Source organism: Aspergillus sydowii, assembly GCF_001890705.1.
Source record: "Aspergillus sydowii CBS 593.65 unplaced genomic scaffold ASPSYscaffold_16, whole genome shotgun sequence".
Taxonomy (NCBI): domain Eukaryota; kingdom Fungi; phylum Ascomycota; class Eurotiomycetes; order Eurotiales; family Aspergillaceae; genus Aspergillus; species Aspergillus sydowii.
In genome coordinates, this window is record NW_024467874.1 from 495,126 (window position 1) to 511,321 (window position 16,196).

Genomic DNA, 16,196 nt, shown 5'->3' on the forward strand with positions numbered 1-16,196 from the left:
ATTGAAATAACCTGAGATAGCTACTGGTCTAAATTTCGGCGCCTGCCACGCATACGCACTCCCATGTCGTCATGAGCCTTGTTTGTCGATATTTCTCCAGACCTGGGTATATATAGCTTCAACAGACACAGTAGTCGTTTGTTTCGACTCTATTAATTCCATTGATCGTTCCTACCCAGCTTCAATGTCCTGGTCCAACGAAACTATTATCGCCTTGGTTACTTTGCTCGTCACCCTGCCTCCGTCCGCCCTTGTGATATGGACGTACCTCAAGAGGAGGCTACGTGGGGGGCCTCCGTCAGTTCATAGCCGTCCTGGTGAGAGACCTTTCTAAGAATCAAATCATACTCCTCCCGTTCTAACTTCATCCTCTCTCAAGCTACGATATCCAGCAACTTCTTCTTCTCCTCATTCTCTCGAAACATTACCTTTTCATACACCGGCGATCCAAATGCATTGCTTGAATCGGGCGATTGCAATTTAGAAGATTCTCCTGGTTTGTATAAACCTTGATTTGACTTGGCGTCGGTGGCTTACACGATCGTTGAACATAGTCCCAATCGTACCACGTTATTCTTTCGACGGAATGCAACGGCGCTTTCACTTGCTCCCACTTCGACAGGATTAATGTTGTTGTACTGCTGCTAGTCGCGAGAAGAGATCCATTGTGACTGCGTGGTTGAGCAACGCAATGGACATGGAGCGGGCTGGTTTGACAATAGATGCCAGAGAAGTGAAATTTCTGGTGTAATATTCTGATGATCTCATGTGTAATTTTACCGATTATTCATGTACTATTTTCGAACTGGTGAAGTTAATAGACACAATACCATTTAGTATATCTATAGTTCCGAAGCACGGGCTGTCATACTCTTCCCTAGGTTCCGCGATTTTGACCGCTTTATTCATTACCAGAGCTAGAACTAGGTCTAAGCGGCTGAGTACCGGATCCTCATGTGAAGTACTTGGACCTGTAAAATTTTCGCCAGACCCCAGGCCCGTCTTCTGGTAGTCACAATCCGCCTGGCTGTGGTAATAGCAGCCGCTATAGCATTGAGGGCGCTACCTCTCTTGATAAATACGGCATAACTGGTGACATAAACTCCCTCGAACTGACAAGTCTACGGGAACAAGAGGCGCGAAGGACGACGGTCACCACTCAGGAAGAGCGCCTTGAGCTGCTCAGGGCACGAAACATCGCCCTCGGTGCTCCGCTATTCATTGCGATCTTTATGACAATCCTTTGGCAAGTCCCCTGGTATGGAACAGGGGATATATTTCAAAGCGTTTCTTCACTGGTTGGATTGTGGTTACGTTTATTTTGGCATGTTTGGCGCCATCACTATTACTTGTTTACCTCTTTGGCAGAGTAGGAGGCAGATCCGCGACTTTTTCGCAGCGGTCTTTGGTGGATTGAGTGATCGTGGACAGGCCAAAATCATTCAAACATCGACAGTAGCTGTTCACCGTAAAGCCCGACAGCTGTTGCTGGAATAAGTCGAGCATTAGTGTCATTGCCATACAGTGCCTTCATACGATGAGTTGCAAAGCATCAGCCACATATTGCCCTATACTACGCGTACACGCCCTCAAAACTTTCTTATCAGTAAATGGCGCCTGGCTTGCTTTACGAGTCAGCATATTATGAGCTCCAGACAGTATACTGTTTCTACGAAGGTGGGCCGATGTTTTGGGCGATGTTTGGAATGTCTGTGGCTGGCGCATTCCTGGCGGCTGCTGGGGCATCTGGAACCCCGGATCCGAACTTTCGGTCCCTGTGGAAACGGAAATGGTTTCCATTGAATGTTTCTGGCATTTAACGGTGTTTCGAGCTTTTCTATAGCCTCTGGAGAACAGGTCGGAGGTGGTGATCTGCTTGCTGTCTCTTGCGCTTGACGCCCATTTGCCCATCACCACTGTTCACATGTTTTACTCCGAAAACGGTAATTCTTAGAATATGTTCATATACTATTAGATATTCTATGAAAGCAGTAGCTTGGGATAATTGTACCAACCCCAGCCACGGCGATATATCTGCGCTCAAGCCCCCGATATCGAAACCGTGTATCACCGTTGACTCTGTGCTCAGCCTACTGAGCCCATCCCGCATTATCGTCTTTCTCCGGGAGCTACCTTGTCTTTTTTTTGTTTGTTTTGTTTTCTCTACGTTGGCGGATTTCTTTTCCACGGCTGTTGCATTCCTTGGCTTCCCAGGAGGGTTCCCTATCAACCAGCACCCCTGAACAGTTAGGACCATCCCGAGCCAAAGTCATTACCAGAAAAATTTTCGACATTAAACATTGAATTAATTAATGGAACATGAGAGTATCCACTGTCAAACTGCTCTGTATTGTGTTGTGCGCGCAGCCGCCAACTCACATCCCAGAAATGCCACATACCTCAAGGCGGCTGGCACTTCAAGGTTCAGGCATTTTCCCCGCCTGATCTCGCAAGAGCAAAGAACCGACGAGAACAGAGAAGTAATGGAACCTGGGGTATATCCGGTAACAGCTCCTACAAGGGGCATCGTGGGGACGTAAATTCACCTTCCTTGGTTTGACACCAACATCAGACTGAAGACATCAATGATCTGATAGAGATATGGCCATTGACGGAAGAATGCTCAGTTTTCCAAGAATAAACTCATGACTTACACACGTCGATGGTCCGCTTCCAGAGGATATCAAAGGTATAAAGTAGATAGCAATACCACGGCGTCTTATACACCAGACTCATCAAACTCAATCCTGTATAACAGTTTCGCTTTATTCTTGATACCCATATCCCCTGCTGCACTCAAGTCACTTGCTGCCATCATGTACTTCCGCCCCTTTATCACTTCCCTCGGCCTTCTAGTCCTAACGGACTCCCTCGCTGCTGCTGAGCGTGCCCTCAACTTCGCCGCCCACCAGGACGACGACCTCCTCTTCATCAATGCCCAAATCATCCACGACATCGATTTGCAACATGAAGTCCGCACCGTCTTCGTGACTGCCGGTGATGCCGGCAACGGCCCGGACTACTGGACCAGTCGCCAGGCCGGTACATTGGCCGCCTATGCCGAGATGGCAGGCGTGGGCAACGACTGGGATGAGTGCGACCTCGGCGTCCCCGATAAGGTCGTCCCCTTGTATCACCTGCGCAACACTGATATCTCTGTTGCATTCATGCACATCCCCGATGGGAACAACGACGGCAGTGGCTTCGAGGCCACAGGCAACGAGAGTATGGAGAAGTTGTGGAAGGGAGCTATCGATTCCATCGGCACTGTCGATGAGTCTGGCAGCAGCTACACCTATGATGAGCTCGTTGATTCCCTTGCGTGGATTATCAACGACTACACCCCTGACCGCATTAATGCGCTAAACTACATTGATGACTTTGGCGCTGTTGGTGACCACAGTGACCACACTTCCAGTGCGCTCTTCGCTAACGAGGGTGCTAAAAACGCTGAGAGCTTTCCTGGGGATGTGATCGGCTACATTGGATATGACAGCAAGGGACTAGAGCCTAATCTCATCATTGAAGATTTGCAGAAGAAGAAGGATGCGTTCTATGCTTATGCTGCTTACGATTCTGCTGCTTGTGCGAGTGACGAGGGCTGTGCGGGCACCGAGTATGAGCTGTGGCTTCAGCGCGAATACCCCCGTAACTAGGCTGTCGTTGATATTTCTTGGTTGTTTTTGAACTTTCGGGTTGTTCGTTTGTTGCTGGGAAGTTTTGACTCCGTCTTGCATGTGGGACTGCGTGTTGACTTTTGTTATCCATGCCTAATATTTGTTTGCAATGATATTCCTCTCTGACAAGTGACCTTCTTCTGCCAATTCTTTCAGTAAGATAGAACTGTCTTGTCAACATATAACTACGCATGTCAGTTGCAAGCTTTCTACGCCGATCGCCGAAGTAGTCCAGCGAAATACGCAACACCAATTCCCGTCAAGACTGCAAAGATAGCAAAGTTCCTAACAGCGATAATGGCAACTTGGACCATATTCTTGTCGTACCGTTGGTTCGTCGTGTCCAGCGTGTTTCCCGCGGGGAATTCCTCCGCCGGAATGGGTTTATCAAGAAACCTGCAAAGACAAGCCCTAGTCAATATCGTCATACAGTGAGGGGAGAAAATTCTAATAAACTTACCTGCAGAGTGGCTCCCACCCGTCCTGAACCCTCCACACAAGCAACCTCTCCGGCTCAACCGAACCCTTAATCGTCGCCGAGTGCTGCTCATAAACCCACTTCCCATTCCGCTCCAGCGAGCCATAGAAATGCATATTGAAGCAATGCACTGTATACTGCACAGCCCAGTACATATCCGCCTGGAACCACGGAAGCACATGATACCAAAACCCACGCGCATGAGGCAGAATCAGCGCCGTAATACTCTCATACCAAGCGTCAACATCGCGATGATTCAGGATAACTTTCGCCTCGGGGTATGCCTTTATCAGTTCCGACGCAAAAATGGAGCAGGGCTGATCCGTCACAGCCTCGGAGTGCCCTAGGATCTCGTCAAAATCCTCGCGCGAGATCCGCGGGTCGCCCTTATGCGATGTCCCAGTGAGGCCGAATTTGCGACGGCCTAACAGTGCCCATTGCTTCCATTGCATTGGGCGCGACTCGCTCATGTCGAAGCCGTGGTAGACGTGGTCGTACCCGAGCATTATGAGGGCGCGACGGAGCGATTCGGTTCCTGAGCGGGACATGCCGAGGGCGAGGACCTGCATGGGTTTTGTGCGTGGGCGCGCTGGTGGCGGGGCGATCGGGTATACCCATTCTTCGAATATCGGGATGGTTCCCATTTTGGTTTCTTTTTCGTTCAAAGGTTGGTATATGTTGAGGAGCGAGGTTGAGAGGGAAATGTGGCTTCTTGCGGAATTTAATGACGTCGTGGCTGTTCTTTAGTGCTTATTCTTGGATGTATACGAGGGGCCGATATACATGTATATTTCTACCCATACAGCTGATTGGCGGATACTATACACCGTGTCGCATTTTTGACTTTTCATCGTTGAGCAGCTCATGCCATAACAGGCTATACCCAGCGACATATAGAACCCCGACTTTCAGCAACCTCCAAATTTATAATGAATCACTTCGTTATTTGTTCAATACCATGCAGCAGAGTGAGTGTACTAGGTAGTTGTGCTTTTAAATCTCACTCTACACCCAATATATATAATACAACAAAACAACAACCTTGGAAAGGCACATCTACAACTTTTACTACAAACTCTTCTCTCCATCCTCATTCTTACTCTTAACACTAACCCACCCCATCCCAAACGCAAAAACCAACGCAGCCCCCGCCGCCGCAACAGAAACATAAAAGACATCTACAACAGCCGCATTATACGCCTTCAAAACCCCCTTTAATACCTCCTCACCCCCCTCCAACGTCGGCCCAAGAACATCACGCAACCCCCTTGCCCCCGCAGCCTCAACAACCCTACTATCAACACCAGGCGCATACCTCGCCAGCGCACTCTTCAACCCCCCACTAAAAACCACCTGACAAATCCCCAGGAAAATCGCAGGGCCGACATTCTGCGCCAGCACGACCAGCCCCGTCGCGACAGAGTGCATCTCCCGAGGCGCGGCGGTCTGCACGGCGATTAGCGGCATCTGCACACCGAGTCCCCGGCCGGTCCCTTGTAAGAGTTGGAATCCGACCCAGTTCCGCGTTGCGGTTGTGGGGGTTAGAGTTGTGAAGAGCCCGGCGCCGATGGTGGTCATTGCGCCGCTGGCGACTGCGAAGGGGAGGTAGTAGCCGAGTTTACCCACTGCGATGTAGTTATTAGTTCCTCCGTTTGTTTGATTAAAGATGTCAAGTGAGGGAGGGCGTACCTAGAACACCAGAAAGCATAGCGAAGACGATCGTCGTCACGATAGCCGGGAGGAGATCCACGCCGCTCTTGGTTGGGGATGCGTCGCGGACGGCTTGGAAGTACATGGGGAGGTAGTATGTGAAGCACATGGCGGAGCCGATCATGAATGCGTAGTTTAGACAGCTGGACCAGATAGCGCGTTTCTTGACGAGTTCCAGCGGGATCAGTGCGTGAATGCCTTTGTGGAACTCCCACAGGAGGAAGACGAGGAATGTGCCGAAGGTGCCGCAGAAGAGGCCGATGATTGTGGCACTGTGCCAGGGGTAGGATGTTCCGCCCCAGTTCAGGGCGCAGAGGAGTTGGATCACCGTCCCTGCGAATAGGATGAAGCCGGGTATGTCGAGGTAGCGCAGGGAGGTGCTGATGGGTTGGGATTTCGAGGTTGCCGTACGGCCGTCTGGGATGTGGATGAGGAATAGGGCTGGGTATATCGCGGCTGCGCAGGGGAGGTTGATATAGAAACCTGGAGTTGTTAGCACGGAGATTGTAGTAGAGACGGGCAACGAACCTACACCAGCGCCATGATGCATGCTGCGTTAGGGCTCCTCCTATTAACGGGCCGGAAAGAGATCCCAGCTGGGTGATTCCCATGAGGATCCCGGTTAAAGCTTCCCAGTTAGCCATAGTTAACAAAGCAACATCAAGAAAAATACCTGGGAGGCGCCGTGCTGGGAAGCTTGCATGAAGAATGGTAAAAGCGCCATTCAGAAGACCAGACGACCCAATGCCGGCAATAGCACGCCCGACAATCAGCATGTATGACGAGCTTGCCGCACCGCATATAGCTGAACCAAGCTCGAAAATCGTGAAGAAGGTGAGAAACGTCCACTGCATGGGTAAGTTACATGTTCGTAATGGGCAGGAGTAATAAACAAACCTTGCTGTTGAAGTACGTATACATTTTCCCACTAAGAGGCTGGACCGAGCAGCTATTTCGGTTAGAGAGGTTCCATATCTGAGTGAAAATACTTACACAGCCATCAGGTACGCTGTTCCATACCAGCCAACATCATTAAGAGAATGAAAATTTGTCGTGATTTGGGGAATTGCCTTCGACAGTTAACCAGTGGATCCAGCACGGCAGACGAAAAACCTACAGTAGATACAATAGACGTATCCAGAAGCATCAAGAATATAACCAAAGTAAGAGCTGATAGCGAAGTGACCAGTGCCAGGCCGTGGATGTATTCCGGCTCATCAGTCTGCTCGTCAAACGAAAGCGTATGTTGCCCATTGTCTAGCGATAGGATAGTAGGTGCTGGTGTCTTGATGCCGGACTCAGAAGGGTCAGTGCGTGAGCGCGAATAATCCATGTTGATATATTGCAGCTATTTTTCCCTGGCTGGGGTGACCTAGATATTTATATCCCCTAGCATGCTGTGTGACCTTTGCTTCACGGCTTTATTGTGTAACCACTGATGTTGTGAATGTAGCGGGGCCCCTCATCTTCACTGCCCAAAGTACTGACAAACATTATATTTATATCTCAGCAGAATGCGGGCCTTTAAAACCACTGCGGTCAATATCAGTCTTATTTCTATCATTTACGTGCGGTAACCTTCGACTTCTAGTCTATAAACTCGGCTTCCGCTAACATGTCTTCGCCGGTCCAAACCACTTCGCTTGTATATACGGGCGCATGCAGGCCGTAAAATCAGAATAGACACCTTCCTCTCCATTCCCCCAGCCGAGTTTGTCGGGTGGTCTACCTTGATGCGCCTCGGTATGCTCCATTGCTTTCTCATCATCTGCCGGCTCGCGAGCTGCGGACACCCCGAATGGGACAGATCACTACTGCACGAAACTATTAGTGTCATGAGTAATCCAAGAGAGAATCAAGCGACTTTCACAGGAGCGCGAGGCTTCGGGACTGCAAGACTCGTGTGCTTGGCCTGATGGCAGCGAGGATGCAGAGCCTCTGAGAGACGTCGGCGACCCTCGATGCGAGCCAAAACGACTCCATGGGGCTCATGGACGATCTGGAAAATTCTTATCGGATTTTAGAGCTATGGGATTGGTGGTAACATACTTGTCTAAACAGAGCAGTGGAGATGCCGCGACTCGCGGGCTCGTCGACGTCACCAGCATCGTCCGACTCCTCCACTCTCGGCCTTCCTCCGACCTCCCAGCGCTCTGGATAGAGACGAGATCCGCGTACTTGGCTTCATGCCAATAATTTCGGCGCTTTCTTCTTGTACAATGGCTTGGCAAGCCAAGGTTCCACAGCCAAAGGCAGCCCAATTGCCGATCAACCCGGACCGGTCCCATTGACTCCTAAATCAATAGTCTTAAAGCTGCTGTTCCCCTTCGAGAACTTCCACGGTTCCGCTCACGTCCAAAGGCATCGATCTCAGCATGGCTCTCAGATACGCAGCATCATTTCTGCCCCTCGCCCTGGGCGCATTGGCGGCCAACGCAAGCTTCCAAACTATCCAGCCTGCATTCACAGACATCATCTCGCAACACCCCAACATCGACCTCATCGTTGAGAACTCCACATACCCATTCGCTCACGAGGCTCCGGTCTATATCCCGTCCACAGGCGACTTGTTCTTAGTAGGAAACTACCAAACAAAGTCCGGCGATAAACCGATCCAGGTATCAAGGATCAGGCACAATGCGGACGGCACATACACCCGCGAACTCATACACCCAGACGTCCCCATGGCCAACGGCGGCATCAACTACAAAGACGGGATCCTCTTCTGCGCGCAGGGGACAGCCTCGCGCCCCTCGGCGCTCATCTGGATGAACACGACAGCGCCTTACAAGACCAGAACTCTCCTGGATAATTTCCACGGCCGCCGCTTCAACTCATTAAACGACGTCGTCATCCACTCCGACGGAAGTATCTGGTTCACTGACCCGACGTACGGATATGACCAGGGCTTCGCCGCGAAACCGCAACTCCCGAACCAGGTTTACCGGTTTGATCCGGAGACTGGCGATGTGCGCGCTGTGGCGGATGGGATTGGGCAGCCGAATGGGATCGCGTTTTCGCCTGATGAGAGTATTGTCTATGTTACGGATACGGATGCGCAGTGGGGGAATGGGAATAAGAGTCTTGCGCGCGCGGCGACTATGTATGCTTTTCTTCTTCTAGAAATCTGTTGTCCCCACCAGGTTGGATTGCTAATACAGTGCAGCTATGCATTCGATATAAAAAAGTACTCCGGTGCGCCGTTCCTCGTGAACCGCCGGGTCTTTGCCTTCGCGGACAACGGTATCCCGGATGGAGTCAAGTGCGATATGGACGGGAATGTATATAGCGGCTGCGGAGATGGTGTACATGTCTGGTCTCCGGCCGGTGTGCTGCTAGGCAAGATCCGCCTTCCTGGAGTTTCGGCGAATCTGTGCTTCGGTCAGCCCGGGGAGATGTTTGCCTTGAACGAGTATCGGCTGTGGAGGGTTACCCTGGATAGCAGCGTTCGGGGGGATATTCTCAAATTATGAGGCCATCTGCTTGGGGAGTTGGTTTTATATGATCGTGAACGGCTGTAATATGTGTAATGAAAGAAGCGTGGATAGAAGGGAATATTGTTCGACAATAAACTATCATACACTGTCTACCTGAAGCCTTTTTTTTTCTTTTTTTGCAAAACAGCGCAAGATGATACTAGGTGGGTCATAGCAGTACTGGGAGCCAGGAGTTTCTCATGTTAATGGACACCGTGGCTATCTTAACTGATTGGCGTGGCCGATACGAATACCTCTGGTGTAATGCAATAATGCAGGGCGTACTCAACCTCGACGCGCTCCTTTAACCAGCCGGCCATATCGTCAGTGAGTCCGGTTCCACGCCAAAATAGAGCTTGATCGAAAGCACCTGCGAGCACATCTCATTCCGGTATGGATGGTTTGCGTGGCTATTCTGGCGGCAATACGATGACCTCCATTAACTGAGCCGAGACACAGTGCATGACAGTCGAAAAGAATGGAGAAGAATGGAGAAGAATGAAGAAGAATGAAGAAGAGTGACAAAAAAGGGGGAAGAAGAGAAAAGAGTAAACAAAAAAAAAAAAAAAAACAAAGATGAAAAAGGATGATCAAGTGTTTCAGCCTCGTTCCTCAGACTGGTGGAGGGAGGACCGGGAATCGGATCGAAAGTATAATCGTACTCCAGTGGAGATCACTTGGGAATCCCTTGGAGGCCAATGGAACATCCATCCTGTGTCCAGTGAAGGGAGCGATTCGTGCCCAGTGGAGCGCGCTTTCTCGGTATCTTTGCATTTCCACGTGGCTAGCACCCGCCTATATAGCGGCTCCATGGCCCGATTTCGAACATCGCTTGCTCTACTTGTTTAGCCTCAGTTTCAGGAATAAGCCTTACATGTACCACGTGCTGCTCCCATGCCCTCAACATACCTATGACTGGTTGGGAATCACACGGGCGGCGGCGGGACAGCCAATTTGCGGTGTGCCGGCGGCCAATAGGTAGGAGACTCCCCCTTTGACAATGCGAACGCTGGGCGAAGCGGGCCAAGGCGACGACAGCTAGCCCAAAATGTGCCGTTTAACGGTCCGAGGGGCGTTTGACGTTTGGCGTTTGGCGGTGCGATCTGCGGTTAGGCACCCTGAGGCTTCCGGGCGAATCATGGCTGGTCCGATGCTGTGATTTGCATCTGTGGTTCCAGCAGTGAGCCTTCCAGGCGGCCGGGAAAATCATAGAGTCGTTTTGTTGCAAAATTCAATCCAAGCACGGTAATATCCCCGTGGCCCCCCAGGGCCCAGTGAACGATCCCTGCTAGCGGGTGCACTACTGCAGAACTTGTCTACCTCAGGGAACCATCGCCTGAGCCTGAGCTGGGAATCCCCAATATTGCAATCTCGGGGGATCTGAGGCCCAAAAGACCAATTTTGCGGTTAGATCATAAAAGTACGTCGATCGCGTCTGCCAAACTTGAACTATGGTAGGGCGACTGGCAGGCCTGGATCAGCCCGAGAGCCCTGAAAAAATTCCAAAGTCCCCAGGTTTCTTATACACGAGCTCCAGATGGAATTCCTGCTTGCTGAGCTTCATTTTAGAGCCCCTGTGTTTGATTGCCTTCCTTTCTGCGTTATAAATTCAGTTGTCCCCATGGCGAATCTCCAAGTCTGCAGAGTTCCTCTCCTTCCTCAGCTGGTTCCCTGCTATCTCCGCCTCTGGGGCCTTTTTCTTCTAATAGCATGTCACGGTTTCCCTGTGAGTGCCTCCAGCATGGCCGGTCTCATTGCCATCAAGGGTGCACAAGCAGCCTGGTGCAATACACTGCAGAGCCAATCCTGCCTTCACTTTCTATGCTGGTGAATGCAACTGAAAGCTCTCCATGTTCCAGCTCTATGGCCGGTAATTACATTGGACAGCTTGACTCTCTGACAGCAGCTCCATATTCGTGGTATAATACCTACCGTTCCATGTCCTGGCACGCCGATGCTATGCCGGAATATCAGTCGACCCAAACCGCTAGCTTTCAGCCTAATGAATATACAACATGCACTATCCCATCAGGTCTCCCGAGCAATATGATAACCCATCACGAAGCATTTACATTAGCTTCGGAAGGCTTTCACCCCGCAGAGACACCTACCGAGGGACCCGAAGCTCGTGAATCAAAGTGAGTGACTTACCTAGTTTAGCCTCTTGTATCTCCGATAAACAACATCTAATTCGCGTCCATCCTAACAGACATAACGACGCGGCACCCCGATGCGAATGGAGAGACTGCACCTTCCCACACACCTTCGCCAGTACGGAGGATCTTAAGCGGCATGTCAAGACAGAACACATCGATACCCAATCAGACAAATATCGCGTTGTTCCTCCTGTCAGAGATAGTCCCGGGCTACCCGAATGCAACTGGACAGCCTGTACCTACAACAAGCGCACATTCAGGCGTCTTCCGGATCTTGAGCGGCATGTCTACAAGACGCATATCGAGCCCGGAATGCACCAATGTCCCGTTGTTGGGTGTGAAAAGGTCTACAATCGTCGGGATACCCTGAATAACCATTACAAACGCAACCATGACTCCGGAGGATTGGCCGGTAATTCGTCATCCGTTTGAAATTATTTCTGTTTCTTCCGTCTCTGCTCCCAAATCTATGATTTATGATACAATCTGAGCAATAGGCCCGCGTTTGTAAAGGGGTGCATTTACAATGTGGATGGGGGATATTTGTACTAGGAAACTGCCTTGGTGGCACCTTCCCTGTATGTATTTGAGGCCCATAACTTCCGTACGGAAGGAACGACTCGGTACGAATGTATAACTGAGGAAGGTGCGAAGGGCAGTTCCTTCCCTGGTTAAAGTAGTACTATCTAGGAAGGAGCAGGGAACGTTGGATTTATATGGATAAGAAACAATTACTGCTCAGGCAATGGGTCATGGATGCTATATCAATTTCTTATAAAGGGTCGGATGTAATAACAAATACCGCACATAATTAGTATTAAAGACAATCGTGGATATCTTAGATCAACTTCTCCAGCCTTCAACATTTACATAGGAAAACGGCGGCCCCGGTAAGAGAAAGCAGTGGTGTCCATATAACCGAATTATAGCACCTCATATGTAGCGACTAAAAGAACGATTTCACTCCAACAAAGAAATCTCGCACGCCCTTGAAGATTCCTAGACGCCGATCTAAGCCAACATCAGCCAACCCAAGCAAAACAACAAAGTATGCCAGAAACTTGATGAAACGGAAGGACTTTGCGATGACCAGACCTCGTTTAACTGCAGCCCGCTCCTGTTCCAGACTCCAGTTGCGCTTGATTCCTGCGCTGTTGCGCACCCCTAGCTTTTTTATCTTGTCCACGGAGTACGGTGGGCGTAGGAAGTTTGTGGCTTTGAAGAATAGCGGGCGTGGGCGGGCGATGGTGCGGTAGTGAGTGAAGGACTTGAAGCCGTAGTCGCCGTGGTATGCGCCGTGGCCGGAGTCGCCGACACCACCGAAGGGGGCATTGGGGACCATCATGTGGACTAGGACGCCGTTGACGCAGACACCGCCGGAAAGTGTCGAGTTGATCACTGTGGGGTTAGCATAGCTGGACGAAAAGGGCTGGTAGCTTACCATGATCGATTTCGTTCTGGTTGCTGCCAAAAACGTAGAGGGCGAGAGGACGGGGGAGACTAAACTGTCAGTATTGACGCATGAAAGCTGGACTAGAAAACTACCTGTTAATCGAGTCGATGGCATCTTGGGTTGAGCCGGTCACAACAGGGCAAATAGTACCAAACAGCTCTTCCGAGAGGAGAGAGTCCGTCATCTTCACATTGCTTACAATCTGAGGAGGCAGATTTCTCGTTTTGGCATCAGCCTCTCCGCTGTGCTGGACCGTGCCCTCAGTCTTGTCGGCAAGTCCTGTAAGGCGTGCAAAGTTCTTATCGTTCACGATATGCGTCATGCTGGAGCCCTTGTTGTATTGGTTGAGCCAGAACGTCATCCGCTCAATCAGCTGCTTCTCAATAGACGGATGGGCAAAGACATGGTTAACAGAGAGACAGATCTGTCCGGCATTGAGATACTTGATCCAAGCGATATCCCTCGCTGCAGCTTCAACATCCGCCGAGCTGGTCACGATGGCAGGACACTGGCCTCCCAGCTCCAGGACAGTCGGTGTGAGATGCTTCGCCGCAGCAGCAGCAATGTGACGCGCGACAGGCACAGACCCAGTAAAGAAGATATGATCATACTTGCGCTGCAGCAAGCGGCCAGTCTCGGCAGCTCCCCCGGTAACAACCCGCACAGCACTAGTATCAAGGTACTTCGGAATAAGGTCCACAAACAGCTGCTGAGTATTCGCCGTAACCTCAGAGGGTTTCAGCATGACCGCACAACCGGCCGTAATTGCCGCAATCAGCGGCTGAATGAGAAGCGAGAAGGGGAAGTTCCAAGGCCCTATAATCAGCGCCACGCCCAACGGCTCAGGACGCACACTCGGCCTCAGCAGGAATCCCAGGGCCCCCGCATCGGGCTTCTGGTCAGCAGTCCACTTGTCGATGTTCTTGAGGTGCTCGAGGACGTCGGTCTTGACATTGTCGATTTCCGTGAAGGTTGTCTCGAACGGGTGCCGGTTCATGTCTTTCGTCAGGGCCTCCCGGATAAGAGCCTCGTTGTCGTCGACCAGCCACCAGATCTGCTTGAGCTGCCATTTCCGCCAGGCGATTTCCTTAGTTTTGCCGGAGGCGAAGGTCGCCTGGAGAGTGGTGTAGGCGAGCTCGACATCTGCTTCGGATGTGTATTCAGCCATGGTGCCGTCACTGCAGGATGCTAGACAGTACAGTGGGGAAAGGGGCACATCGGCGCGGCGACGACAGTGACGGGCCCAGCTTTTATCTTAGCCCGGACTGCCTCAGAAGCACATGCGAGTTGCGCTGTGAGCTGGGGGGGGGCGAGGCAAGAGCGGCCAGGATCTGCAGGACGGGGGAATGGAACCCCTGGCCGGCACAAAACTTCCCATTTGAGCAGTTAACTCGTCTGGCTTGACCGATCTTTGCGGAGTGAGTGCTCATTTCCGTGAATGGCCGAATGGCCGAATGGCTGATGGCTGCTCTGTCCGGGGTAGTTGCGTGCAGGATCTCCATTCTCCGCACCGGACAGCCGACCATCGCCGCGGCCCGTGGTCTCAGCCGAGCATGGCGGTTTCCACATGGTGACGGAGGTGAAAATGGAATGGTTTTATTTGTTATTACTTTGAAGGTCATGTGTTTTCATTTCTATGTACCGCTAATATACAAGTCTATCCGATATGGCGATGCCACCAGTCCTTCTTCCACGTCCCTCCAAACCGATGGTTAATACAGGCATGCTGACTGCGAAAGTTCTCCGCGCCGCTATGTCGCTGGCCATTCCCCCAGGCATTAATCGGGAGAACGCAGACTCCCCCCATCGACTTTCCAACTGCAGCCTCCCGAGCATCCACGCAGACCGGCTCACTGATCTTATGGAACGGCGCCCACGTTACACGCCTCGAGAGCTCGCCGGACGATGGTGAGACAAGGTCGCCGATTGTCTCATCTGCGCGAACTGATTGCGCGATCAACGGGTGCGTCATGGGGAGCGCATCAGAGAGGGTGTCGATGATTGCGTCCGTGAATACCCCAGGCCCGGTGACTTCGAGAATTGTCTTCTCGTTATACCGGGGCCCAATGAGTGCGAAACTGTGTTGGTTATGCTGTCGCGTATGCGACAGCACGCGGACAATAACCTCGCGAAGGAGCGGGCTGAATCGCCGCGGCGCATAGAAAGTATACTGGATCAGGCCGTATGTTCTGATCCAATGCCAGTCGCGCATTAGCTGCGGCGAGGCGTGCGGTTCGTCAATTTCAATCCCGACCGCAAGCGAGATATTTCCATTTCCGGAGTCAAGGTCGGTGAATATGGGTTGCAGGGACGGGCATTCCTTTATGGATTTCGCAGGGAACACGTCTGTATCTGCGTAATAGCCGCCATGGTACCAGAGCAGGAGGTAGCGAAGCAAGTCTGATCGGATTACGTGGTGGGGGTAGGAGTCGTAGAGCTTCTTGAGGTCAGGAACGGAGGAGAGCACGGTGGTGAGGAAGTGGTCGGCCTGGGCGTCTGCGACTAGCTGGTCCTGTTAGTGCTGTTGACACTGTGTGTTAAGGAGACTCACTGTGTATTCCCATTCATTGTTCCTGTCGCTGAACCTGATCGAGTCTGGACTGCGCTCTTCGTCCGGACTCTTTCCCAGTCGGATCTGCCAGACGCGGTCTTTTGCTGAGCGATCGCCGCTGTGGTTTTCTAGAAAGTTCCGCTCGATCTCCTGCAGCGCCTCGGACACCCTGCGCTCGTAGTCGTAGTCGGGAGAAACTCGAAAGGGAGAGCGATGGAGGAAGCGCGGGACATCCTCGATGTCATAATCGGGCAGCCATTTCCCCGCGACAACGTGGTCCTTCTTCCAGGGCAGCGAGTGGAAAAGGAGGATCAGGAACAGAATCAGGGCCAGAATCGAGAGCCGCCGCCGCACAATAAAGGGAAGGAGGGGCTTTTGAGTGCGCGGTTTGAACATCTTGCCCCGTTGGCGTCAACCAGCCGGGCCAGCGAGGTTGTCCATGATGACAACAGACAACACAGCTGTCAGGAGCGTGAAAACTCGTTGATCTTCACAGAAACGTCACCTGATGAGGCCGCGATTCACAGCAATCAACCATGGTCCACCAATGGGGCCAAAGGTGATCCTGAATTCAGCTGTGTTGCGGATACGCGAACAGGGCAACGACAAAGAGCCCGTGGTTCCACCCACACGCGGCCTTGTATGACGATCACTCGGCCGCAACAGAAACAACAAACTTCTTATTAGGGGTAATA

The 16,196-nt window shown here is 51.5% G+C and overlaps 8 protein-coding genes across 8 annotated transcripts; 4 read left to right on the forward strand and 4 right to left on the reverse strand.

The window, feature by feature from the left end:
• The first annotated feature begins 174 nt into the window (after positions 1-174).
• ASPSYDRAFT_50996 (uncharacterized protein) lies at positions 175-819 on the forward strand. Its single transcript, XM_040848199.1, has 3 exons — positions 175-317; positions 380-496; positions 555-819. The coding sequence occupies exons 1-3, from the start codon at positions 185-187 to the stop codon at positions 626-628; spliced, it is 324 nt and encodes a 107-aa protein (XP_040697301.1). The 5' UTR covers positions 175-184; the 3' UTR covers positions 629-819.
• Positions 820-2,816: 1,997 nt separating this feature from the next.
• ASPSYDRAFT_162791 (uncharacterized protein) lies at positions 2,817-3,656 on the forward strand (the record flags this gene model as incomplete). The annotated part of the gene is made up of 1 exon (XM_040843105.1): positions 2,817-3,656. The coding sequence occupies one exon, from the start codon at positions 2,817-2,819 to the stop codon at positions 3,654-3,656; it is 840 nt and encodes a 279-aa protein (XP_040697302.1).
• A 230-nt stretch (positions 3,657-3,886) lies between these two features.
• Positions 3,887-4,799, reverse strand: ASPSYDRAFT_94697 (sulfotransferase family protein; the record flags this gene model as incomplete). Its single annotated transcript, XM_040853008.1, has 2 exons — positions 3,887-4,073; positions 4,138-4,799. 2 exons carry the CDS (start codon positions 4,797-4,799, stop codon positions 3,887-3,889), a joined length of 849 nt encoding a protein of 282 aa, XP_040697303.1.
• Positions 4,800-5,137: 338 nt separating this feature from the next.
• On the reverse strand, positions 5,138-7,104 carry ASPSYDRAFT_187679 (MDR family MFS transporter). Its single transcript, XM_040843595.1, has 7 exons — positions 6,983-7,104; positions 6,859-6,935; positions 6,763-6,814; positions 6,539-6,713; positions 6,398-6,493; positions 5,845-6,348; positions 5,138-5,780 (listed from the first exon to the last, which is right to left on the reverse strand). Exons 1-7 carry the CDS (start codon positions 7,010-7,012, stop codon positions 5,224-5,226), a joined length of 1,491 nt encoding a protein of 496 aa, XP_040697304.1. The 5' UTR covers positions 7,013-7,104; the 3' UTR covers positions 5,138-5,223.
• Positions 7,105-8,011: 907 nt separating this feature from the next.
• Positions 8,012-9,633, forward strand: ASPSYDRAFT_531691 (SMP-30/gluconolactonase/LRE family protein). Its single transcript, XM_040848637.1, has 2 exons — positions 8,012-8,968; positions 9,032-9,633. Exons 1-2 carry the CDS (start codon positions 8,241-8,243, stop codon positions 9,336-9,338), a joined length of 1,035 nt encoding a protein of 344 aa, XP_040697305.1. The 5' UTR covers positions 8,012-8,240; the 3' UTR covers positions 9,339-9,633.
• A 1,646-nt stretch (positions 9,634-11,279) lies between these two features.
• Positions 11,280-11,929, forward strand: ASPSYDRAFT_94700 (uncharacterized protein; the record flags this gene model as incomplete). The annotated part of the gene is made up of 2 exons (XM_040853009.1): positions 11,280-11,479; positions 11,551-11,929. 2 exons carry the CDS (start codon positions 11,280-11,282, stop codon positions 11,927-11,929), a joined length of 579 nt encoding a protein of 192 aa, XP_040697306.1.
• A 505-nt stretch (positions 11,930-12,434) lies between these two features.
• Positions 12,435-14,409, reverse strand: ASPSYDRAFT_72978 (aldehyde dehydrogenase family protein). Its single transcript, XM_040850681.1, has 4 exons — positions 13,043-14,409; positions 12,939-12,997; positions 12,593-12,895; positions 12,435-12,508 (listed from the first exon to the last, which is right to left on the reverse strand). Exons 1-4 carry the CDS (start codon positions 14,116-14,118, stop codon positions 12,444-12,446), a joined length of 1,503 nt encoding a protein of 500 aa, XP_040697307.1. The 5' UTR covers positions 14,119-14,409; the 3' UTR covers positions 12,435-12,443.
• A 190-nt stretch (positions 14,410-14,599) lies between these two features.
• On the reverse strand, positions 14,600-16,047 carry ASPSYDRAFT_51004 (uncharacterized protein). The gene is made up of 2 exons (XM_040848200.1): positions 15,502-16,047; positions 14,600-15,456 (listed from the first exon to the last, which is right to left on the reverse strand). The coding sequence occupies exons 1-2, from the start codon at positions 15,895-15,897 to the stop codon at positions 14,608-14,610; spliced, it is 1,245 nt and encodes a 414-aa protein (XP_040697308.1). The 5' UTR covers positions 15,898-16,047; the 3' UTR covers positions 14,600-14,607.
• Between the last annotated feature and the right edge of the window lie 149 nt (positions 16,048-16,196).

Coding starts and splice junctions, on each gene's coding strand:
- ASPSYDRAFT_72978 (XM_040850681.1), bottom strand. CDS start 14,118: ATGGCTGAATACACATCCGAAGCAGATGTCGAGCTCGCCTACACCACT. Junction 12,896..12,938: donor CCAGAACGAAATCGATCATG/GTAAGCTACCAG, acceptor CTAACCCCACAG/TGATCAACTCGACACTTTCC. Junction 12,509..12,592: donor GCGGGCTGCAGTTAAACGAG/GTCTGGTCATCG, acceptor ATGTTGGCTTAG/ATCGGCGTCTAGGAATCTTC.
- ASPSYDRAFT_51004 (XM_040848200.1), bottom strand. CDS start 15,897: ATGTTCAAACCGCGCACTCAAAAGCCCCTCCTTCCCTTTATTGTGCGG. Junction 15,457..15,501: donor ACAATGAATGGGAATACACA/GTGAGTCTCCTT, acceptor TAACAGGACCAG/CTAGTCGCAGACGCCCAGGC.
- ASPSYDRAFT_187679 (XM_040843595.1), bottom strand. CDS start 7,012: ATGCTTCTGGATACGTCTATTGTATCTACT. Junction 6,714..6,762: donor ATACGTACTTCAACAGCAAG/GTTTGTTTATTA, acceptor TTACCCATGCAG/TGGACGTTTCTCACCTTCTT. Junction 6,349..6,397: donor GCATGCATCATGGCGCTGGT/GTAGGTTCGTTG, acceptor TAACAACTCCAG/GTTTCTATATCAACCTCCCC.
- ASPSYDRAFT_531691 (XM_040848637.1), top strand. CDS start 8,241: ATGGCTCTCAGATACGCAGCATCATTTCTGCCCCTCGCCCTGGGCGCA. Junction 8,969..9,031: donor CTTGCGCGCGCGGCGACTAT/GTATGCTTTTCT, acceptor AATACAGTGCAG/CTATGCATTCGATATAAAAA.
- ASPSYDRAFT_50996 (XM_040848199.1), top strand. CDS start 185: ATGTCCTGGTCCAACGAAACTATTATCGCCTTGGTTACTTTGCTCGTC. Junction 318..379: donor GTCAGTTCATAGCCGTCCTG/GTGAGAGACCTT, acceptor TCCTCTCTCAAG/CTACGATATCCAGCAACTTC. Junction 497..554: donor CAATTTAGAAGATTCTCCTG/GTTTGTATAAAC, acceptor CGTTGAACATAG/TCCCAATCGTACCACGTTAT.